This window comes from Cibotium barometz, chromosome 20, assembly GCF_041138505.1.
Source record: "Cibotium barometz isolate CiBa-2024 chromosome 20, ASM4113850v1, whole genome shotgun sequence".
NCBI classification, from domain to species: Eukaryota; Viridiplantae; Streptophyta; class Polypodiopsida; order Cyatheales; family Cibotiaceae; genus Cibotium; species Cibotium barometz.
The window spans coordinates 46882704-46907945 of record NC_141065.1 but is presented as its reverse complement, the minus strand read 5'-3'; the positions used below and the strand labels follow the sequence as shown (position 1 = coordinate 46907945).

Below are 25242 nucleotides of genomic sequence, written 5' to 3'. Positions count from 1 at the left end.
CATGACCCAATCACAAGGGTTTGAAAGATTTAATAAATCAAAAACAAGTTCAATAATATAAAAAAATGGCACGGATCATCGTTGTGGAGGTAATCTCGAAAACACTTTTCATAAACAAATATGAATAACTTTGTTGAAATAATCTTCCAGCTGTGACATGACACAAGGACATTTTTTTGCAAAATAGGTTTAGATCGTAACATATTTCAGGATTACATTGCTATTACAGAAAGGCCTAGATAAAGCACCTTAAACTCCTTTCTTTTCACTCTTTTAAACTTGGCTTTTTGACTATAAAACCAATGATATACACACAAAATATATATATATATATATATATATGTATGTATGTATGTATGTATGTGTATGTATGTATGTACGTACGTACACACACTACTGATGTATTATCTTGGTGTCCTCGTTGTGATGCATTCCTCAAAAAACAAGTCAAAAGGCAGGCATATTGAAAACCCTCTCTTGTTCTACGTGTTCAAATACACTCCATGTACTATCTTGGTCTCACAGACCTTGTGGTCTTTTGAAAGACCATCAAACCTCTCTCTCGTATGCATGGGCGCATTATTGGATTTGAAAGACTTGACAATAACTTTTGCTGTATATATATGCAGGGGAAATGCACCCCTAAATCGTATACAAGAACATCTTCCCTCAATTGTATACAAGAAAAACAAAAAAAGACATTGGAGGCTCTTATATATCTACACAAAAGGCTCCAATAGCTTTTCCATTTCAGCTCCAGGTCGAGGAGTTGGATTGCCATGTGAATCAGAAAGCCTACCTCTCACCCACTGGTAAGGCCAGCATGCATCAAACCAACCCAGGGGAGTTGCCCCATCATCCTTTCCCTCCAAGAGCTCAAACTGCCTTGCCATATCTTCAATCCTCTTCCGCAACTGCACTGCACGTTCATCTGCAATCCGAAGAGACCGCTCTGCAGCATTTCGTGCAGCAATGGCAGCAGCCGCCATTTCCTCTTTCGAGAGCAGTTTGTTGTTGGAATCTTCCAATGAATTTCTGAGTTGACTAGTTTGCTCTTTGAGGACAGCAATCTGGTTAGGGTCCCATACTCATTAGCAAGCAAAAAAAAAAAAAAAAAAAGGAAATATGCCAGATTACAAAATCGTCGATCTGAGACTCAATTTCAATTTTGGCATATTTTCATGGCACCACACCTTACAAAAATGCTAGTATGCCTATTAAAATATGCATTATGCAAAAAGATATCTCACATATGTTATATAAGTATATATATGCTGATACTCCGGAAATGGTCTGTGTTTGTTTTCATCACCTGTACCGTTCCAATGAGAGAAATGATGGATCAGTCACAGTGGCCCTCCGGTGGCCCATACACTATAGATAGAGGGGGAGGCTCGTTTCATTAAACGCATTGGGTTTCCCTCCACTCAGGCACTTGCATTTGAGATGTTCAAAAGAGAGAGAGAAAGCGCCTAGCTCCTCCCATCAACAGTGTCATATGTACCTGCAGTCTCACTGCACCTGCAATCATACTCATAATATTGACGATACGGACATCTCCTTCTGAGGTGAAGATTACTGAGGTTGCGTAGCAGGATTGAGATTTGAAGGCACAGAACCCGTTGCCATGTCTATGTGGACGCTTGATCATTACACAGACCGGCTGACAGAATCTCTTTTCAGAGTGCTGTGTGCAGACATTGTATGGTTGAGTTGCTTTCAGTACAGCAAACAGACCTTTGAGCATAAGACCTCATCCTTTGGAGAGGGAGAATTTGACAAGGGGGGCCCTTGCCCAACATAGAGATCCCAGCCCAAGACAGGATATACATGCCAATGATGCAAACCATGTTTGTAGCTCAAATGCAGATAGCAACGTGAGACGTAAGTAGGTGTTACGTACCTGATGCTAACCGCAGGGTTAATCGGCCTAATCTTCGGTTAGATAAACCTGAAGATAAGTGCAGCACGCTTATTACATGGGCTTATTTGGGTTAATAAGTGTTATTCCATAAATTACAGCTATTTATAGGTCTATGTGGCTATATAAGTGAGGTGACTGACTATTGTATTTTATCGTGTTGTGCCTAGGTTTGGGACAACACAGGTCTGGGCCTTGTGCTCCGGGTGGACCTACGGTGAGCTAACCTGAACCCCTTTAATTTGGTTACTAATCATGCTTGTCCTAGAGCTAACCTGAACCCCTTTAATTTGGTTGCTAATCATGCTTGTCCTACCCCTATGTTTTGGGTGTAACAATTTGGTATCAGAGCATGCCTAAACCGATCTATGGGTTTAACAAGTTGGTATCAGAGCATGAGCTTAAGTGTCCGTACACCTGTCCAAAGGCAGGCTGCAGACGTACAGAAAGGGTATGCTATGCGCAGGTCTACACAGCCGTACAGCAACGTGTGGCCTGAGGGAAAAGAACCACTTGAATTAGCGCAAGTTTTTAGTGCAAAGCTTTCCGAAAAAAAAACACCCCACTATTTTTATTTAAAGCATAAATGAGTCGTTTTTTCCGCATGTGGTTTTAGTGTCAAAAAAGCACACTTTTTTTGACCGCAGCCTGCATATACTTAACTCTGACGAAGTGTTCTTTATTTTGATATAGAAAAGCCTTTTGAACTTGTTTTTGTTTTTCTAAGACCTCCCGATGCGTTTTTCTCTAATGAAAGCATGTGATGCATGAAATTTGTCCATGCTCTCGACGATTGTGTCTCCAGTAAAGCCTCTTCACATGATCTAGAAACCCTTCTCTCCTCTCTTTGTTGCTATAGCAGCCTGCTCTTCTTCGCTTCCATGACAGCAACGGTGAATTCCATTTCCATTTTCCTCCTCTTCAATTGTCTCTCCCTTGCTTTGCTATCTCAACTGTCCAAGGCACTCCCGTATCTATAAATTTGTCATTCATGAAGCAGCCTCCTCTCCATGGTCTGTGTTCTGACAATCATGGATTCTATTCAAGCTTCTAGGTCCTCACTCTAACTCCCTTACCACTAAGCTTCACTCCAATCCAAGTAACTCGCTGTGCCTCAAAAAAAGAAAGCTGTAGTGGATGCCGCTATGCTACAACAGTTCATCACACTAGCTACGGCCGAATTCGCACACAAAGAATCCAACACGAAGTCTAGGAGGACCAAGCAAACTAAAGTGGAGCCGCACAAAGGATCCAACACGAAGTCTAGGACCTGTTAGCATTCATCTCCTGTCTGTACATTACACACTAGGGCCTTTGTTGTGGGTGTGCCCGCCCATTAGGTGTTTCTCCATTTTTCCATGTATTTTCCCCTATTTCTATGATCGTGGGGTAGTAGTGTGCTGGCTGGCTGTTTTCAGGCCTGGCCGACTTGCTATTTTATGCAGTCGTGGACATTCACGTGCTGTCAGCTGATTTTATGCTAGCCGACCAGCACTGAGGGGTGATATAAATATCACCCCTGGCCCCCACACATCTTGTATCACCGGATCTTGTATATAGAGCAGAGTTCATACAACTTCTCTCTCTCTCTTCTACGTTTGTTTTTCCACACCTAGTTCTGCCTTTTCAAGATGGTGGTTCTCTCTTGCGTTTGCTCATCTTCATCGTGGAGTCTTGCTGCACTCAATTGTTTGTCTCATATCCGTTTCATATTCTGACAAAACAAGCGAGCTAAAGTGGAGCCGTGGGAAGAGGAAGGAGAAGATGAGGACACTCCTACGAAGTACGTGTGTAACCGATCGGAGACTCGGAGCGATAGAAAACACACTTCAAATATACCAAACAGAGTATGAAAACACAACGGAAGAACCACAAATAATATAGCGACCCCGCATTGCCGGCCCCCCTAGGTTCTTTATTCAAATAGAAGCTTTTACAAGAAACCAAGGTGCGGGTGCGAAAAGCACCAGATTTTCCACAGAAGAAAGCTGAAGCATTTACTAGCGAAGATTGGCCTAAAAGATGGCTATAGAGCATGAGCAACATGGGATTTTATGCATTAGGGTGGCTTATAAGGTTTATAAGTCAACAACGGTACACTGGGAGCGTCCCCGTCCAGTGTCCTGGCACGACATAACAGGCAGACGAGGTGAATAGATGTGATGAGATGTGATGTGAATTAGATAGATGTGAATGAATGGATGGCCAGACTATTATTATTTTGGGCATGAATCCCTGGACAGAGGAGGCACCTAGGTAAAACTTGGGAAGCAAGTTTGGAAAAAGCATAGCAGCAGCTGGGTTGTTCTCTTTCTCTCATGTGCGCTGACCGTACAGTGGCGATAGCTGCTGTTCTCTCTTTCTGCTGGGGCTGCCCTAGAGTTGGCTGTACAAACAGCCGTACTTCCACACGAATGAAAAGCAGCAGCAGTTTTCTCTCTGCAAACTGGCCATACAGCAGCCACACGTGTGACAACTGTCCGTGCTTTCTCAGTTGCTGTTTTAGTCACAGATCTAGCCATACAACGAGCCGTGATTGGGGCTGGTTATGTGACTGTTTTGGACAGCCTTTGGTGTTGTTTGTATCTTGGCTCTAGATAGAGATCTGGGCAAGAGTTCTACTGATGCTTTGTGGAAAATCCGGTGCTTTTCGCACCCGCACCTTGGTTTCTTGTAAAAGCTTCTGTCTGAATAAAGAAGTTCCTTCGGGGGGCCGGCCATTCCAGCTCAATGCAGTGTCGTTATATTATTTGTGGTTCTTCTGCTATGTTTTCATACTTTGTTTGGTATGTTTGAATTGTCTTTTCTATCGCTCTGGGTCCCCAATCAGTTACAACATGTCATGTGCATGCACACGCTGTGCTTAATCCCAAGCTCATCCCTAATTTGCAACAGATAAACATTAGGGTTAGGACACTAGCCAAGCTCAAACAGGCTCAAGAAAACCTTGTGTGGACACAGATAAAGTTGGTCAAGCTTTTGCAGAGGTTTATTTCAGGTCGGTGGTGATTATATGGTTTTTATGTCCCCTTAAGCTGGCCGACAGCAGTCGGCAAGTTGGTCTGGCTAACAAGGGCCTATAAAAGGCAATGATAGAGTTCATTGTTGATCATCTCTCTCCAAGTGGAGATTGGTCATAGATTAGATTTTTGTAATCCTTTTTGGGAAGGCCAAAGGCCATAGTTCATGCACCTTTTGTGCTCTATGAATATGTTGAATATACAGCCATCTCTGTCTCTCTATTCTCTGTCTATGCTGATTGTTCTTCCATCAAGTGTTCCTATGCAGTGCTTAGGGCTGAAAGAATACTCCTACTGCAGCAGTCGGCCAGCACAAAGCCAGGCGGCCAGTATTTAATACTCCCACAACTGGAAATTCAGCATAAAATGCTGAAATAAATCACATTAAATGCTGCGTTTTTTTCCTAACAGGCTGAGAATGAAGCGCCTTCTTCTCATGGCCTGGACAAGGCTTTTGCAATCCTCCTTAGGGCTGGGCAGCCTGTATGGGCTGCCCCATACTTGCCCTACAGCCCTGCAAAGGCTGTATACTCCCGGAATCTGCCTTTAGCTTGTCCTAGGGCTGTCCTACAGCCCCTCCATGGCTGGTGGGTTCAGCCAGGGCCTTCCTGGCCCACATTGGGGTGGTTCCACACCATCCCCATGCCCACACTAAGCCTTGGGGTAGCCCTATGGGCTGGCCCCTTGTTCTAAATGCTAACTACTCAGTGATCTAGCATCCGGTACCATACCCGATACACAGTCACTGACATCATTCCAGAGGGAGACTCACAGTGCGGACTGGCACTGTTTCATGTGCAGGACAATGCACACCTGACCTCAGACAACTGAGATGGATCCCTGGCTGACTCGTCCTGGACTGGGCTCACATGGGACCTGTCACGTAGGCTGTAACGCCTGTGACCGACGGCAGACCGGATGGCCAGACGGGGCTTTAGCGTCAACGACGTGGCCATCCGAGGTTCAGTGAGAGAGGATGCCCATGCAGAGTCATGGGCGGCCAGGCTAGAGTGGACGGCAGGCCACACACTATATAGCCTGGGGGATGAGGGGCAATCCTCATTCTTCCTCTGTGGCTGGGTGGTGAGCCAGAGGCCGTCCCCTCCTTTGGTAGCGCCCGTAGTGGTGCTACGGTGATCTAACAAGACCAGTTCACCATCCCAGGTCTTGCACCTTCTGTACAGAAATGTCTACGTGGCATCCAAGTGCGGGATGCACATGACATCCCCTTCTACTTAATTTGACGGAAGCTGCATAGCCTCCAAATAATCCGTCAATAACACCGGATAGTCTTCGAAAAACTCTTTGTCGAGCCATACCGCTTCATGGGTTCCTCCGTCCTGAAACTTCGTGAGAAACTGTCGTAGTCTTCGGCCTGAGCCATGCTTGAAACGGTGCAAAAGGATCTGTTCTGGAACCATAACTTCTACTTCATCAACAATGTCTGATTCCGCTTCGTCTTTGACCTCTGAAGGGATAGGACCTGCATATGGCTTTAACCAACTGACATGAAATACATCGTGCATAGTCCAACTCGAAGGTAGCTTTAACTGCATAGACACCTCATTAATCTTTTTCCTGATGGGAAAAGGTCCGAAGCTCCTGAAAGACCAACTTTGGGCATCGTTTGCCCACCTGTTTCAATCTTTGCTTCATAATCCGAAGATAAACCCAATCCCCTTCCGAAAACTTCATATCCCTTCGATCTTTATTGGCCTGTCGAGTGTAGGCCTCTTGCGCTTTAGCCAATCTGTCTTTTACTGACTCTAAAATCTCCTGGTAAGACTCCGTCACTCTGTTCGCTTCAGGTACTGAAGACGAGATCCTAGTCAACAATGACTGGAAAGGTCTTCCAAATGCGGCCTCATATGGAGTCCTGCCAATAGAGCTGAAGAAAAAGAATCATTCAAAACAGCTTGAACTAAAGGCAAATATGATTCCCACTTACCTTGCTGATCGTGGACATAACACTTCAGCACATCAAAGGCCAACTGGTTGTATATCTCTGTCTGGCCGTCCGTCTGTGGGTAGAATGCACTGGAAAAATTCAACTTAGTACCAAAATTATCAAACAATGCCCTCCAAAAATGACTGGTAAACTTGGCATCTCGGTCTGACACTATGATCCTAGGAATCCCGCCAATCGGGTACCAATGCCGAATGAACAACTGGGAAACATCCTCGACGGTCACATTGGCCCTGCAAGGAATAAGCATAACAAATTTGCTAAACCTATCAACAATAGTTAAGCACTGCGTATTACGCTTACTCGGACTGGGAGACAGATTCGTGACAAAGTCCATGGAAATGTCTTGGAAAGGACCCTCAGGATTTGGCAAGGACTGTAACAACCCTATCTTCTTTCCATGAGGAGCTTTCAGCTTTTGACAAATGTCACAGCGTTGTACATATGTAAACACATCACACCTCATCTTTGGCCAATAGTATTGCCGTTCCAATTTCTCCAGAGTCGAATTCATGTCCCTATGACCACCTGTAATGGCGTCATGGGCATCATGGAGTCTGCCCTGAACGACTCATGACACACAGTCGGCCTTTGTAGAAAAGCCAACCATCGCGTATCAGAAAGTGGCATGGTCCTGTGGCATCCAATGCCTATTCCCACTGTGTACCGAATTCCTCGGAATCCACGTACGTGTGCTTCATGTCCTCTAGTCCTATACCAACAAGATCAAGTCTAGTGGTCTCAATCCTAGACACTTGTCCCTTCCTGCTCAAAGCGTCGGCCACTGGATTGGCCTTTCCTCGAAGGTACTCAATCATTCCACCGAATTGCTCGAGTATTTGACTCCACGGTGTTGTCGATCACTCCACTGTGCACTTGGCATTGTCTGCATCCAGCGTAATGTCTGATGGTAAGTGCGCACCTCAAAGTCACGGCCATACAGAAAATGTTTCCAATGTTTCAAGGCCTGTATAACTGCTAGGAGTTCACGATCATAGACTGAGTAGTTCTTCTCGGCGGGCAGTAACTTACGAGACATGTAAGCTACTGGATGACCATTCTGTTGCAATACACCACCAATTGCGATGTTACTCGCATCGGTGATCACCGGAAATGGGTCGTCCCACGAGACAAGTGCTAAACAAGGCGCTTCTGACAAAGCCATCTTGAGGTTCTGGAATGCCTCCAACGCTCGTGGAGTCATTCGAATCTTTTGCCTTCTTGTCTTCACTCCCTTTAGCAGATCGGTGAGATCTGCCGAGAGGTCAGAAAACTTGTCGATGTGGGTGGAGTATGCCTAGCATATACCCACAAAGGATCTAATGTCATAGGCTGTCTGAGGTACTTCCCGGTTGACAATCTCGGCCACTTTAGCAAGTCGAATGCCTTCAGCACTAATTATATATCCCAAGTAATGCACCTGGAACAGATAAAATTCCGACTTCTTTTCATTGACATAGAGCTCATTGCTTTCCAGCAACTTAAGAACTTTCTCCACATCAACGTCATGCTGCTCAACCGTAGCTGAAAATACCAGTATGTCGTCCAAAAATATGAACACACACTTTCCAATCAAATCCGGAAAACACGCATCATCATGCGGTTAAATGTAGCTGGGGCGTTCGTCAAGCCAAATGGCATGACCACAAATTCATAGTGGGCCCGTTCTGTACGGAAGGCTGTCTTGGGGATGTCCCCCTCCACAATCCGCACCTGGTGGTACCCACTCTTTAAATCCAGTTTCGAGAACACCTTTTCTCCATTCAGCCTCTCGAGAATATAGTCAATTCGAGGCATTGGGAATCTGCTCTTGATAGTCAGCTTGTTGAGCGCACGATAATCAACACACAAACAGGAAGACCCATCTTTCTTCTTGACAAATAAGATCGGTGCTACAAATGGCGACACGCTGGGGCGGATGAAGCCAAATTGCAACAATTATTGGAGTTGGCGGTCCAACTCCGATTCCATTGCCTTGGAAAGGCGATAGGGAAACTTGCTCTCTCCGGTCTTGACGGGGGGAGCAAGGGAGGGAGGCTGTCCCGAAGAAAAATCTTCTAGAACTTTTCATGGAGAACCGAGTACTTCTCGGAAGCACTGGCCACCGTCTGGGCTGTCTGGATGTAAATCATCGCACACTGTGCGCCTTTCCTAACTGCTCGCTTAGCCTGCAAGTTGCTTATGAGCGAAAAGTTCGGAATTCCTGGCTCACACTTAATGGTCACCGGGGCGTTTGACACATTCCGATTGATCTGAAACGTGTGCTTGTCCCACTTGACATCAGGAAGAAACTTGTGAAACCACTGAATACCCAAAATTATGTCTGCTCCTACAAGAGGGGCAACCATAAAATCACGCACAAACTCTATGCCCTGGATAACTAACTTAGCACCTAGAGCTTCATACTTGACGCTCGTTGTCATGCCTGTGCTAAAACCCTCAACCTGTTTGTCCACCGAAGTCAGATCGAAACGGGCACGCCTAGCGGCCTATTCCGTGACCACATCCTCCGTGCTGCCGCTGTCAAACAAGACAACGACTCTCTGGCCACTTATGTAGCCAAAGGACTTGAGCAATTCATTGCGCTCATACTCCTAGTCATGGGCGCCCTTCTGCTTATCTTCAAGCTCCCAGCTAATAATTGCTCCAACTGAAGCACCGGGGTTTGAAGAACTAGGGGTAGCCGCTGGGGTCTGTGTGGGAGCTGAGCTCACCACGGAAGCTATGGAGGCAGCGGCGGCGGGCTTTGGAGGCTTCTTCGGACAATCCCGAGAAGTATGTCCTTTTGTATGGCAAAAGAAACATCTACCCTCCTTCTTGTACTGAGAAAGCTCCTCAGCACTCAACTTGCTATCTGTCTTGCCTACCTCCGCTTTCTGGTCTGGAGTAAGCTTAGACGCATTGTTCTTGGAGCCAGAGGCTCCCGGGCTCTGTCCTGGGGAAGACCCCGTCGGGTTCTGGCCTTTGCTCCTCGAGGCGGTAGCCCTGGGAGAAGCCGGCTGGGAAGTCTTGGGCTTGCCACCATTATGTTTCATTTCTGCACTCTACGCAAGCGAGAGTGTGTCTTCAAAGGTGGCTCACCTAAACAAACGCACCTCCCATTGGATTTGCGTGTCAAGGCCATACAAAAACTGCCCTTTCTTGTCCATATCAGAAAAGCCTATTTGCAGACATAAAGTCGAAATTCTATTGGCAAACTGAAGGACTGGTTGCGCATTCTGACGCGCTCCCCTGAACTCGTCTTCGAGTCGCTCAAGGTAGTGGGGCGGTAGAAACCGCTGCTTAAGGTCGCGGACAAACTCGTCCCACACATAAGCTGCCATACCTAATATTGTGTGGGCATGAGCCCACTGAGTCCACCAAGGAATGGCCTCACCTTCCAAGTACCAACCGGTAAGCTTCAAATTTATGTAACCATGAATAGAGAGTTGTGGGATCGAGTTTACCATTATACTTACTGAAGTTCATTTTCTCGGGAAAATGATTCGAGGGTGCTGCCGGTGTCAATCTGGCGTCCAATGCTTTGAGGTAACGCTCGTGTTCCACGCGTCGCATGGCTTCGTCTTCTCGTTGTCGGATCTCCAATGCACGCATCTACAACTCAAGCAAAGAGCTTGGCTGCGGCTGTGACCCCGCGAGAGGGTCCCTGTGACGAGGATCTGGAATCTGGGATACAGAAGGAGAGGGAGGAGGAGATGGAAAACGCGACGCTGGAGAACGGGTACGCTCTTCCAGAGCCAAGATCTGCGCCTTCTACTCATCCAACTTGCCTATCTGTTCTGCGATTGCTCGCATCATCTGTTGGAACATGTCTGTAACACTCAAGGCTGGTGCCCTAGCTGGGCTGCCTAGTGCACTCTGGTCCCATGGTTCTTGGTCTCTCTCGTCGTCGAAGCTCGCCATAGCAGGAAAATGCACTTCCTTTCCGGAACGCAATCTAACCATCCACTATCTGTGTGGGAGACGTCCGGAGGCTTCCGAAGGCTGAAAACCAACCGTCCTTCGAGGGACAGAGTCACTCCGAAAGGGGTAGTCCATCGGCATCTAAAAACCAACCACACGAGCGAGAAAAAATTCTGGTTTCTTTGTTGAACCTTTGTACTTGAAGTAGGCTCTGATACCACTGTAACAAGCGGAAGCTTCGGAGAAGAATCGGTAACTTCAATGCTCAGAAATCAGCACTCTTTTCGCGACGGAATTAACGCACAAACTGAATGAAGATGTGCAGAAAATAGAGATAGAGAGAGAGAGAGAGAGGACACAGTATTGGGTCCCAAATACCCTCTATAGGGCCCCCACCACGGATGGTGTATTTGCTTTATTAGAATGATGTAAATCTAAAAGAAAATACACAAAATGACCTTTCTTGGCTGGGAATTCCCTGCCCTTGACCTGTAGTCCTTCACCCCTTTGCTTAGCACATTCTTGGCTTGTCTAGCTCCTTTATGCTTGAGCTCTTGGTGAAATCTGAGATGAATGAATGGGATTGTGGGCTCTCCCTTATATAGTACTCCTACTGCAGCAGTCAGCCAGCACAAAGCTAGGCGGCCAGTATTTAATGCTCCCACGACTGGAATTCAGCATAAAATGCTGAAATAAATCACATTAAATGCTGCGTTTTTTTCCTAGCAGGCTGAGAATGAAGCGCCTGCTTCTCATGGCCTGGACAAGGCTTTTGCAACCCTCCTTAGGGCTGGGCAGCCTGTATGGGCTGCCCCATACTTGCCCTACAGCCCTGCAAAGGCTGTATACTCCCGGAATCTGCCTTTAGCTTGTCCTAGGGCTGTCCTACAGCCCCTCCATTGCTGGTGGGTTCAGCCAGGGCCTTCCTGGCCCTCATGGGGGTGGTTCCACACCATCCCCATGCCCACACTAAGCCTTGGGGTAGCCCTCTAGGCTGGCCCCTTGTTCTAAATGCTAACTACTCAGTGATCTGGCATCCGGTACCATACCCGATACACACAGTCACTGACATCATTCCAGAGGGAGACTCAGCGCGGACTGGCACTGTTTCATGTGCAGGACAATGCACACCTGACCTTAGACTCATGTGCAGGACAATGCACACCTGACCTCGGACAACTGAGATGGATCCCTGACTGACTCGTCCCGGGCTGGGCTCACATGGGACCAGTTCACCATCCCAGTTCCTGCACCTTCTGTACAGAAATGTCTACGTGGCATCCAAGTGCGGGATGCACGTGACAATGCAAGAGGCCTAGCCGACCTATTGTCCAGTATCTGTGTCGGCCAGCTATAGTAACTGCAGCTGACAGCCCTCTAGTCCTTTTCCAGGGTTCTCCTACACATACTTGAGCCTGGCTCATGCCCTAAACTTTCTATTTATTTTGTTGCGCTTCAGGGATTAGCTCTCGAATTAGCATGTACATGTCATCCACATGACATTAGCCATAGAAGCTGCCCTCCAGAGAGCAGGAAGGGCACCCAATGGCTTATTATAGCTAGAAACTAAATGATGCGGAAAAGAACTATTCAATGTATGACAAGGAGTTATTGGGGGTGATGAAAGCTCTTAAGCATTTACGGAAGAGAGTTCACAGTTAAGACAGATCATCAGGAACTTGAATGGTTGCAAAACATGCCTAGTGCCCAATGGAGCGATAGACAAGCCAGATGGAGTCAAATCTTCCAACAGCTTGGAGGTATGACTGAACACATTTCTAGCAAGAATAACTCCGTTGCCAATGCTATAAGTCATAAAGGCACAATTCAAAATTTGGAGGAGTCCAATGTGCTTGAAATACAAGGGAAAGATCTCGACAATATAAAAGCACAGTACAAGGATTCTTTGGAATTCGGGACTCAGTATAGATCGGCCCTACAACCAAGACTGGGTCATTATACCATCCATGATGGATGGTTATTTTACAAGAACCAGCCCAATCTCCCTTTTCAGCATTTCACCTCCTCGGAGGGTCGTAGTTGGCTTACAAGCAAACATTTTTATTTCAACTAATAAGAACGATCTAATCATCGGGGGAACCCATCCATACACAAGGGCCATATTTGTGTCCGGGAGGAGTATCCTAAGTGGGCAGGCCTACTCCATCCTATGTGCCAGGTGCCCCCAACCTAGAGCACCGAGGATCTCCACCACACAAAGATAGATCCATGAGATTCTCCAACAACATGACATGCCCTCACCATAGCCACATCTGCCATCAGGAGGCTTATATATTCACGTTTCAGTTTTCAGTTTTCACGTCCTTTTTTTAGTTTTTCCATGGCACTGTATACCCATGTCATATTACTCATGGTCTCATAGGCCCTTCGGGTCTTTTGTAGACAATAAAAGATCTCTCTCTCTCTCTCTCTCTCTCTCACACACACAAATGCATGCATGCACACATGCGTGCACACATATGCCACCCTTGCCAAGCCTTAATTTGCAACTACTGTAAAATCTACTCTCGGGAATGAAGTTTACCTGTTCTTGACATCTCTCCACCTCCTCAAACAAAGTAGCTCCAGCTTCAGCCTCTTTTGAAGCAGCTTGCTTCCAGCGAAAAATGTCCTCATTTGCTGCTGCCAAGTCTGTCCTGAAACCCTCAATCTTAAAAAACAACACAAGACCAGAAACGGTTCAGATGTTCATGCCCAGCTTCTTTGAAGTTAATTCAGCACTCTAAAGATCAACAATTTCATACAGCTTCCTGTGCTAGGAACTGTTTTTCTTCAAGGTCTTGTATTTTGGCTGTTTTCTCCGAAAGTTCTTCCATTTGACGTTCAGAGGTAACTCTTAGCCACTCCACCTCACCCCTGATCATAGTCGGAACCAAAATTAATGACAATCAGAGGCCATAAGATGGGCTGAAATGCATGGCATAGCAGTGTAGGAATTGAACTTTACAATGGAATGCAAATACCTGGCAACAGCTAAAAACTGTTGCAGCTCAAAAATCTCCTGCCTGGACCTTTTAACTTCATTCTCTAGTGCAGAAGCCTGTACATACATAAGGAAAAGACAATGATAAGACACACCTTCAGAAAAAACATCACTGAGATGTGTAATCTCATACCATGCCAATAGCCTCCCCTATCTGAAGCTCATCGCCAAGAGAGCCCTCGGTCCTGCTAAGGTAACCACGGGGCGATCCAACGCTCTCATTTCTCACTTCCCTGTTCTTAGTTACTGTGTTCAAGTTATGGTTATTGTCCACACTGAGCCTGGAAACTGCCTCCAACATTTCTTGTTTGATAGCAAGAGCACTTTTAAGGAAATTTGTGATTTCTTTTTTCTCAACTATAAGTCTAGTTATCGTGCCCTCAGAATCCTCCAACGCCTTTTTTCTAAGGTCTATATGCTCTTTCCAAGTCACCCCTAGCTTCAAGAAAAGCTCCACAACCTCCTTCAACCTGTCTATACAATTTCGGATGCCTTCCTCGGGCTCGTCACTGTTGGATGAAACAGAGAGAATCTTGGTTAAATGTGTTTGTGTGGGGAAAAATGAAGCCGCATGGTTTGCAAGAGTTTCATGTGCCTTGAAAATGAGTCGTGACAATTCTTTGATAGAGGCTTTCACATTCTCTATCTTGGATTCCGCTGACTGCAAGGCACTCATCAGCGCCAGGGTTTCCTTTTCAGCTGCAACCAGCTTATCTGAAGCCATCTGTTCAATCTCAGAGATTCTTCCTTCTTTCTCGGCAGTTAAGTTTTTCCATTTTTCAAGCTCAGAGGTTTTCATTGACAAGTCATCTTTCAATATCTGTACAGATGCCTCCAGCTCAGAGACTTCAATGGCAGTCTGGTAGTGGCGCTGCTCCATCTGCTCTCTCATAGCAGATCTGTCCATGGCAGCCAAGTTCTGGTGTCTAACTAACTCATCTACTATCTCTTCAGCTCTCTTTGTGAAGCCATATGCAATGGCTGCAACTCCAGTATGTGAAGACGGCCGTGGCAGGTTACGGTCAAAGATCTTGATGGAGCTAACTCTAGTGGTGATGCTGTCAGCTCCAGCCACAAGCAACCGTGCGGCAGCTTCAATGTCAGATCTGCTGGAGTCCCTGGCATGGATAGCAACATCCTTGTGGAGAGAGATCTCATCTCTTGATTTGATGGCATTATCTCTCTGTATAAAGGCATCATCTCTCTGCTTAATGGCATCATCCCTCCGTAGCAAAGCTTCACTGAGCTTACTTTCAAGGTCCTTTTTGGAGCTTTCCGCTTCCTCTCTAAGCCTCACTGCATCGTCTCTCTGCCGCACGGCCTCGTAAGTGAAGGTTTTGAGGCGTGAGAATGTGGCCTGCAGGTCGGTCCTCGTGGTTTCTGCTGCTTTCCTTGCCTGCCTCTCTGCTTCAAGCTCCTGCAGCACTGCCTTCAAGCTGTTCTGGCTGGAAACAGATGCAGAAGCATGTAGAACTGCCGGGGTCTCATCGTCTTCGAGGTCGCTCAAGCTTTCCTCCTCACCGAAAGCACTTTCCGTGGCCATGAACAGGAGGATGCAAGAGTAAAATTTCGCAACGAAAGCAGCGCTAGCGTTACAGCGACTTCTGCACAGGCAATTCTGACGTCACTGAAACCCTAATCAAGCTAGCCAAATCTACAGAAATCGCACAAGCAATCGTAATAAAACGAAGAATAGTTGTAGATTGTAATTGATGGTAGTGAGCCGTGATTAATTAATGGTAGTGACTCTGTGAGGTCGGTGTTTGACTTCCTACTCGGCCCTCGTCGGGGAAATGGTCCTGTTTTCGGAATGCCGGGACGTTTTCACTCGATGTGTAAACGGCCATGTTATAAGAACTCAAACTCAGCCTTAGAGCCCCGACCCACGGTCGATTAGTGGCGTGCCACTAATCGTGTATGTGGGTAGTCCCACACTACGAAAGGAAAACCGCCCTCATATCTAGCGAGTAGAGAGAGACTTCCCAAAACATACACACTTGTCCATTTACACCATTTTCGGGGCTACTACCTACTACAACGGGTCACTTGCATGCAACCCGTGTTGTTGTTGGCACAAACGATGGCACTAAGTCAGATATTATCTACTTTTACAGGTTCGCAAGTCGTGGGTCAGCCTCTTGACTAAGTCACACGGGTTGGAAGCATGGGATCGACGGCTGGGAAGTGGGCGGGGTTTGGGGACAGGATCTGGGCCGTTCAAGCGTTTTGAACTCGGGCCAACGTTGACATGGCATGATTTTTCCTCATGTGGTGCATGACGTGGAGATTTCCTGCATGCATGGCACCTGGCGTGGCAGGGGAACTCAGTGGTGAACGTGGGCACGTGGGGTAGTCCTGGCCACCGGGTAAAACGGGTGGGTACCTACCTAGTCCCTACCACAAGCTATTCTAGGAAGGGAAAGCCCGATCTCTCCCTCTCCCATACACCCACACATGCGTTTTCAGCAGGTGCTCCCTCTCTTTTACATGCTTTGCTTGCTCCATAAGTACTTATGTGCTTTATCATAATCAGCTTCTTCGTAAACTCCTGCTTCATAATCTCCCATACATCCCTCTACCTACTCCATAATCTCATTCTACAATTCAATTGAAGTCAAGCTCTTGCAAGCCTCTCCACACACAGGATTCAAGGTTGAATTTCGGCATCGAGCTTCACTTTTTTTAGGCATGGCACCAAGAAATCAACAAGGCAGGGGTAAGAAGGTTCACCCTCAACAAGATTGCAAGGGCAAGGGTAAGAAGGCTCTTGGACAGCATGATTGCAAGCCAGGAAAGGAGGACATTGCAGGGCAAGGAAGCAAGGAAGATGAGTTGGATAAGAAGCAAGATTCAACTCCACCCAAATCACCAATTTTGGGTGGGACATTTGAAGAAGGGGCTGCCCCCAATAGCCTCAACAAAAGGCCACGAAAAAAGTTAGAGGCTACCATGGGTATGGCTGCTGCACCAAATGCGCATGAAAATTTGGAATCAGTAGATGTAGCTCCACATGGAAAAGAGGGGGTATTAAGCATCCCCCTACCATATGTGGAAGTTAAACTCCCAGATGGGAGGCTAGTTCGACAATGTCGTGCAAGCAATCTATGTCCAACGAGCGAAGCCTTCATTGAAAAGAGGGTTCGGATGGAAGAGCACCTCCGAAAAAAGCATGGCTTAATAGTTAAAATCCCTAAACGCATTGTTGGTCGTCCAACCAACAAGCAAATGGCATCTCGCCCAAGCCGCATATTCCCTCATCCTAATGCAAGCAGTTGGAGAAGACAAGCAGAAAAAAGATTTCATGACAAGGATAGGAAATTTGAGAGGAATCGGCTAGCATATGAGCATGCACAAAATTTGAAAGCGGAGCAAGCATGGAATGATCTTGAAGAGGTGTTTAGGACGTGCACAAAGGAGGACTACATCACTTCATGGGTGAAAGATGCGATGGCATTCTACATGTCAACTGCTGCAAATCGCTTGGCCAAAATTGAGAGTCGAATCGCAGCTCATGGACATACAAAATTAAGTCTACCATGCTCCAAAAAGAAGTGTATAGTCTCTTGTTTTCATAAATATCATGGTTTGGTCTTTTGTTTTGGATCATGTGTGTGCTAACACGTATATGATACACACGTGTACTTATGTGTGTGCTCCTTACATACATAGCATGTGTTATGTTCATAGTGACAACGGAATGGTATTCTAGTCCCTCTAGTAGGCCACCCCAACGCAAGAAAATTTCTCTTTTTGCACGACCATGGTTTAGCATCATAGTTTACCAAATGTGCCTTAGATCATTGTCCCAGTCTTGATTACACGCCATCTATGTGTGCTATATGTATATGTTGTGTGTCAAGCATGTGTGTGTGTGCGCGCGCATGTGTGTGCATGTGCGTGTCTCTACATGCATATGAGTGTGTGTGTTTATGTGTGTTCTTTGAAGGTGTCTGCATGTACATGTACGCATGCACGTGTGTGTGCATGCATATGAATGCATGTGTCTATGTGTGCATGTACGTGTGTGTGCATGTGTTGGGGTAAAGGCATTATGCCCACCCTTATAGTGTGTACAAGCCCATAAGTTTTATAGTACATAGTACACTTAGTACTTTTAATGTACTAAGTGCACTATGTGTACTAGACCAAATATACGTGTGATAGGGGAGTCACACACTCATACTTTGTGTGAGTTGACTTATCCCCACACGTCTCTCTCTCTCTCTCTCTTCTTCTCTGTGTGTGTCTCCCACATGAAACCCTAACTGTTTCAGCTGAGCTTCTTTAGCTCCCTTCAACTGGTATCAGAGCGCAAGGTCAATACCGTGAGCGCCGTTGTGGTGCAGGTGTACGAGGTCACCGTAAGCTGCAACGTGGGCAGGAGCCATTGGGCAGAAGCTTGTGTAGGTGCTAAGGCACATGTGTGTATCGCTGCTGTGTGCAGAATAGGGCAAACCAGCTCGAGGTCAATGCCAGCATTGGAGATGCTACAGGTGAAGCGCAGGCAGGTAGCTTGCAGGTGTGTGTCCAAGCAGGCATGGCTGAAGGTCGACAGCGTGTGCGTGTGAGCATTGGAGACAGTGCTGAATTTGGCGCCATTAGTGACAAGCTTGAGGAGTTGCCATAGCCATAGCCATAGCCTGTGTGCCACGGGTACAACAACGTGTGTGCAGGTCATTAGCTAATGGGACCAGGTCTCCTGTGAGATGTCGCCAAGTGCAACAGCACGATTTGCTGACTAGCGTAACCATCGGGTGTAACGCAAGTTTGTGGCGCTGGACTTTGGGCAGCCTGAGCAACGTGCAGGGCTTTGTGTCCAAGCAGGTCAACAACAGCAGTGTAAGGCACTGGCGTGAGCAAAGCACAGGGCGGCCAGCAGGTGTTCCTTGTGGTGCAGCTCGCAGTCCAAGCAAGGACCAGGCTGGGCAGTAGGTGTCAACGCAGGACCTGACCTACAGGTGTATGAGGCCGCCATGGCGTGATCGCTGCAGAGCTCCTCAGCTACCATCCGTACCTGCACAACAGCAGCAAATACGACGCCCCCCCTTTTCAGAGGTATTTGCTTCAATTTTGGGATTTGCATGTCCATTATCATCAATTGAGCAGGTACAGGTCCTAATGGCTCAGATTTGAGCACAATTGGCAATATTGGGTGACATTGGTCACATTCTGGGTCAATTGGCAGGAAATTGGATGTTAACATTTGGGGCTTTTGATGTAATTGTGCCATTGGGCATTCATACATGCTGTATGATGTGAGCAATCTCACATTCGGGGCTAAATTGCAGGAAATTGGAGTGCAAATCAAAGGGCTTTTGTGCCAATTGGGTTGATTTGCATGCAGGCACTAGCATTTGATGCTTTGGGCAATGTGTTGATGCCTGTCAAGCACTCAATGTGCCAGTAATTCAAAGGGCTTTTATGTATTGGATGTATATGTGGCCAGGGGGAAGCATTGTGAAGACTCTGGATGCCTTCATGTGCATTAATGTACATGATCAGAAATTGATCTTGAATCAAGGGGCTTTTCAAGATTTTGTGCTTGTTGAGCTTGGCAAAGCAGCAGGGAAGACTTTTATGCCTTGAACCCTCAGTAATCCACTTGCAGTCAAGAGGCTTTTGCCCAATTTTTGTCCGGGACTGTTGTATGCAGTGGTGAGGACTGTCAAGGTCTGATTTTCACTCATTTGGACAGCCAGGCGAGCATTTATTGCTACTGTACTTGCTGGTACAGATTTGGTACAACTTTGTACAAGTTTTGGCATGGCTGTACATTGATTTGAGTGAGGAAAAGGCTCATTTTCAGTGCTGTACTTGTCGGTACAGATTTGGTACATCATTGGTGAGCACTTAGTACTGTTGTACAGTATTTTGGAAGGGGAACAGAGCACATCTAAGGTGCTGTCATAAATCTGCAGCAACCAGATTTTGGTGATTTTATCACATTCAGTGGGAGGAGAGTTGCATTCGTGCTTCCGCAGTGGGAGATAAACTTAGGGAGAACAACTGTGATCACTTTGTGTGGTTTTGGTGCAGTGTTTGCACATCTTGCAGGGAGTCAGGCATTGACTGTGTCAAAGGTTGCATATTGCTATGGCAACCACAGGTGAGAGCTCTTCATTGTTTCACATCAAAAAGCTTGAAGGCTCACATAACTATGACATTTGGCAAACCCAGTGCTATAATGTGTTGCTCCAGAAGAAGCAGCACAAGCCCATCAAAGAAAGGGGTGTAATGCCCGCTTCTCTTACTGTTGAAGAATGGGAAGATATGGATGAGCTGGCAAGATCCACCATCATGTTGTCTGTGTCAGACTCTTTACTGTTCAGGTGAAGAGAAGACAGCTTGGGGAATGTGGCAAAGATTGCAGGACTTGTATGCCCAGCAAAGTGCCTCAAGCATTGGTTGAAGAAACTCATAAGTCTTCAAATGAAGGAAGGGGCGTCTATGACAGCCCATCTAAATGAGTTTAATGGTGTTGTCAGCCAGGTCATCAATCAAAAGTTGGCAATGGACGATGAGTTCAAAGCCACCTTTCTCTTATGCACTTTGCTAGAGACTTGGGACACATTCAGGACAGCCACTAGCAATTCAAATGCTATGCTGTCATATGCAGATGTGGAGGGTGCTCTCCTTCAAGAGGAGATGAACAGGAAGAACAACCCTGTTGGAAAGTCCAATGCAATGAATGCACATGGGAGATCCCAGCAAAGGGGTAAAAGCCAAGAACGGGGAAGGAGCAAGTCCCGCTCCAAAAAGGACTTGGAATGCCATTATTGTGGCAAGAAGGGACATTTCAAAAAGCAATGCTACAAATGGAAGAATGATCAAAAGGAAAAGGGCAAAGGAAAAGACAAAGACAAAGATGAAGCCAAAGATGAAAAGCCAAAGGGCAAAAGTGGAGTCAAGATTGAAGAAGTCAATGTGTCACATGCAGGTGAGAGTGAGGATGAAGTCCTATTCACGTTTTCACTTGATGCCCATTCACTCCATGCAGGAGATGGTCATGGTATGCACTCGTGGATCATTGATTCAGGTGCCTCCTTTCATGTCATAGGTTGCAGAGACTTGTTTGTCAGGTATACTGCTGGCAATGAAGGAGTAGTTTATTTGGGTGACAACCATGCATGCTAGATTCTTGGCAGAGGTGATGTGAGGCTTGTGTTTTCAGATGGCTCACAGCTTATGCTCCATGATGTCAGGCATGTGCGTGAGATCAAGAAGAACCTGTTTTCTACTGGACAGCTTGATGATGCTGGTTATGTTACCACATTTGGTAGTGGAAAGTGGAAGCTTAGTAAGGGCTCACTGGTTGTTGCCAGAGGCTCTAAGGTGGACACTCTTTACTTCATGCATGCTGGTGTTTGTCACCATGCTAATGTAAATGCAACCGAGCTGCTGGAAATCTCTATGTGGCATAGCCGGTTGGGACACATGAGTGTCAAAGGAATGGAGCAATTGTCTCATTTTGGTTACTTGCCTTCTCTAAAGTTCTCAAGTTTTCAGTTTTGTGAGCATTGTATATATGGCAGGCAACTCGAGTGCCCCCACAAGAAAGCTCTTGGACAGAAAGATGCTCAGTTAGAGCTTGTGCATACAGATGTATGTGAGATGCCTCAGCTTTCTTTGGGAGGAGCAAAATATTTTGTGTCTTTTATTGATGATGCCACACGCAAGGTGTGGGTTTATCCTAATTGTTTGAAGAGTGATACATTCTCAGTGTTTGAGAAGTTTGTTACTCATGTTGAGAATCAAACTGGCAAAACACTGAAGGCTTTGCGTTCCGACAATGGTGGAGAGTATATGTCCAAACAGTTTCAGGACTTTTGTGATGCTAAAGGCATCAAGAGGGAGCTCTCTGCTCCTTACAATCCTCCACAAAATGGGACAGCAGAGAGGATGAACAGGACCATTCAGGAGAAGGTCCGTTCTATGTTGTCACATGTTGCGTTACCTCATGGTTTTTGGGCTGAAGCTGTTATGACAGTCGTTCATCTTATAAACAGGTCACCTAACACGAGGCTTGGTGGAAAAGTGCCAGAGGAAGTATGGACAGGGAAGCCTCCGTCCTACAAGCACGTGTTTGGTTGCGTTGCGTACGTGCACATACGCAGGGAAATACGCACCAAACTTGATCCTAAGTCTCACAAATGCATATTCCTAGGATATGGTGACAGAGGTGAAATGGGGTATAGACTTTGGGATCCAGTGAATAGAAAGATTTTACGTAGCAATGATGTCATTTTTTGATGAAACATGCATGTATAAGGAGCCTGCAAGGCAACAGGAGCCTGGCAGAGTCATCTTTGATGATGATGGGGGTCCAAATGGACAGCCAGAGATGGCAGAAGATATCCCTATGGATATCCCACAGTTAGAGGAGATACCGGGCATGATCTTTCAACATTATGGCATGGAACAGGAGCCACCCATAGGTGATATGCAGGCTGGACAGCAACCTGCAAATGATGGTCATTGGGTACGGAGGTCCACAAGACCCTCCAGACCCCCTGACAGGTTTGTTCCAGGGGTTGACTACTCGATGCTCATCACTGACTGTGGGGAGCCCTCTTGTTATAAGGAGGCTTTACAGAGGGCAAACAAGGCTCTTTGGGAGCGTGCTATGAAGTCAAAGATAGATTCTCTACACAAAAATGGAACATGGAAGTTGGTGCATTTGCCTACAGGCAAGAAGGTTTTGCCATGCAAGTGGGTTTAGAGGCTCAAAGTTGCACCTGATGCAAAGCCAAGATACAAAGCCAGGTTAGTGGCTAAGGGCTTCAAGCAGGAATATGGTGTGGACTTTGATGAGATCTTCTCTCCAGTAGTGTGGTCAAAATGACCACACTTAGAGCTGTATTAGCTTTGGTTGCTCATGATGATCTGGATTTGATTCAGATGGATGTGAAGAATGCTTTTCTTCACGGTGATCTCCATGAGGAGATATATATGCAACAGCCAGAGGGTTATGCAGTGAATGGAAAGGAGAAGCTTGTATGCAAGCTAAAAAAGAGTCTTTATGGGCTCAAACAGGCACCAAGGGAATAGTATCATAAATTTGATACATTCATGAAATCCCAGAATTTCAGGAGGAGTGACATGTTACCATATTATAGTAGTGATGTGTGTGAACACACTTAGGACCGCCGGGGCACTTTTTCCCTCACTAGGAGGTTTTTTCCCCCGTGCATTGTATATACGCCCATTATCTTCTAGGGCTTGTTATCTTTCATGTTTGGCACTCATAATACACTACTGTGTTGTGCTCAAGCTTCCTCATCTTCTTGAAGTTGTGTGTGCATTCCTGCAACCCTAATTCCAACAATTGGTATCAGAGCAGGCTTCCTCCTCCCGGGCAGCATCACCGGCACCTGCCGCTTCATCTCCTCCGATTGCGACGAGGTTTCACGAGCGTCTGCAGGTTAGTATATGCCGTGGGAGAGCCCGTAGGGCTTGGTCGTTTCAGAATTTTGATCTGAAGTCATTTCGCCCTCCGTTTTTGCATTCCAAGTACTGCGCAGGCAACATCGTCCTACTGTGTAGATTTTCTGTCAAGATTAAAATCTGCAGGACAGGTGCCCATTCGTCTGTTTTGGGCTGTGCTACATAGCACAGGTCGATTTTATACAGGTTTACCTCTTACAGACAGCATTTACATCTAGTAGTACAGTCATTGGCCATGGCTGACAACAATGATGTATTCCGCATGTTGGCTGCTGAGGATAAGTTGGATGGCACCAACTATCCATTGTGGGCATATATGATGCGACATGTATTGGTAGCAAAGGGGTTATGGAACATTGTGCAGGGTATTGATGCACGTCCTATTGTGGCTGGGAATGCTGCAAACACATCAGAAACAGGTACTGTTGATGATGGTGCAGGCACAAGTGCTGTAGCAGCTGTTCGAGAACCACCACTTTCAGCAGAGCAGATTCGTTGGGATGGTAGAGATGCGCAGGCTCATGCCTTGATTGCGCTGTCTGTCAAACGTACCATTATCCCACATATTCGCTCCTGCAGGACTTCTAAGGATGCTTGGGATGTACTTGCCACATTGTATCAGGCAAGAAATGAGGCTCGTGTTGCTTATCTCCGAAAACAATTGGAGAGTGAGCATATGAACGAAGGTGATTCTATGGATAGCCTTTTGACAAAGATCAAGGATTTCAAAGAGCAGCTCATTTCTGCAGATGAAATCCTGTCAGACAGTTCACTTGTGCAGACTGTTTTGAATGGTCTACCAGATTCTTATCAGGGTTTTGCTTCCACTCTTCGCTTGATGATGAAAGGCAATCCCAATGCCTTATCATTTGAGGAGTTAGTTTCTGTTTTGCTGCAAGAAGACCAGTCAAGGCAAAACAGGAATATTATGCGTGTCGCAGATCAAGCTTTCGTTGCTAGTCAGAGAAGCGGGAAAGGTAAAGCTGGCTTTTCTTCTAGTAAGCAGAAATCTGCAAATGCTGCGCAACCAAAGAAGGAAGACAAAGATGAGAAGAAGGGTGACAAACAGAAGACATTTTGCAAGTACTGTAAGGGAAATGATCATGTCATCAAAGCGTGTCCTAAGCTGGCTGCGAAAGAGGCTAAGAAGAAAGAGGCTGGTATGGCTGTTGCAGATGCCTCTCCTTCTAACAATGAATCTGCTAATGTTGTGCAAGATACAGAATGGGCATTCAATGCGCAGTGCAGTTATGACCCATCTTTGCATGACACATGTATGTCTATAGTAGATTCAGATGTATGGTACTTTGACAGTGGTGCCACTAAGCATATCACCTCGCAGCGCAGTTTATTCACTTTCCTTGAGTCTGCTCCCACAGGGAATACTGTCACTTGTGCCAATAACTCCTCTTATCCCGTTAAAGGAGTTGGACAGATTGTGCTGAATGTTGCAAATTGCAACACCTTTACACTTTTTGATGCATTGTATGTGCCAGGGATCAAAAAGAATCTGCTGTCAGTCTCCGCATTTGCCAAAACAGGTTTGGTTGTAAAATTTGTGGATGACAGATGTACTGTTCATGATCTCTCTTGTGGTGACATCATTGTAGCATCTGGTTCACTATGTCGAGGGCTGTATAAGCTCAATATGGATGGCAAATGTGTAGAGGATTCAGCATGTGCTATTATGGATACGCAGGCTATTTCAAATGCAAAACTGTGGCATGCACGTTTTGGTCATCTGAATTTTGCAAGTTTGCTGCGCCTGCAGAAATCTGAAATGGTGTCTTCTTTGCCTAAGCTTGAGGCACCTGTCAAGCATGTTTGTGAGGGCTGCATATTGGGTAAAATGCAGCGTGCTTCCTTTCCCAAAGATGGATCAGTGAGAGCTGAACGCAGATTGCAGCTTGTTCACAGTGATGTTTGTGGTCCCATGCAAACTCCATCATTTGGAAACTACCTTTACTTCGTGACTTTCATTGAT

General features: G+C 46.2%; 1 protein-coding gene across 2 annotated transcripts; it reads right to left on the bottom strand.

The window, feature by feature from the left end:
• Nucleotides 1-597: 597 nt before the first annotated feature.
• LOC147627944 (uncharacterized protein At3g49055-like) lies at nucleotides 598-15611 on the bottom strand. 2 transcript variants are annotated; one of them, XM_086814917.1, is made up of 5 exons: nucleotides 13948-15608; nucleotides 13795-13871; nucleotides 13576-13687; nucleotides 13356-13481; nucleotides 598-1070 (listed from the first exon to the last, which is right to left on the bottom strand). In XM_086814917.1, the coding sequence occupies exons 1-5, from the start codon at nucleotides 15355-15357 to the stop codon at nucleotides 720-722; spliced, it is 2076 nt and encodes a 691-aa protein (XP_086671043.1). In that variant the 5' UTR covers nucleotides 15358-15608; the 3' UTR covers nucleotides 598-719. The 2 variants fall into 2 exon arrangements, with proteins under 2 accessions (XP_086671043.1, XP_086671044.1); XM_086814918.1 differs by lacking the exon at nucleotides 598-1070 and adding an exon at nucleotides 1127-1951 and having other exon boundaries at nucleotides 13948-15611.
• Nucleotides 15612-25242: the final 9631 nt, after the last annotated feature.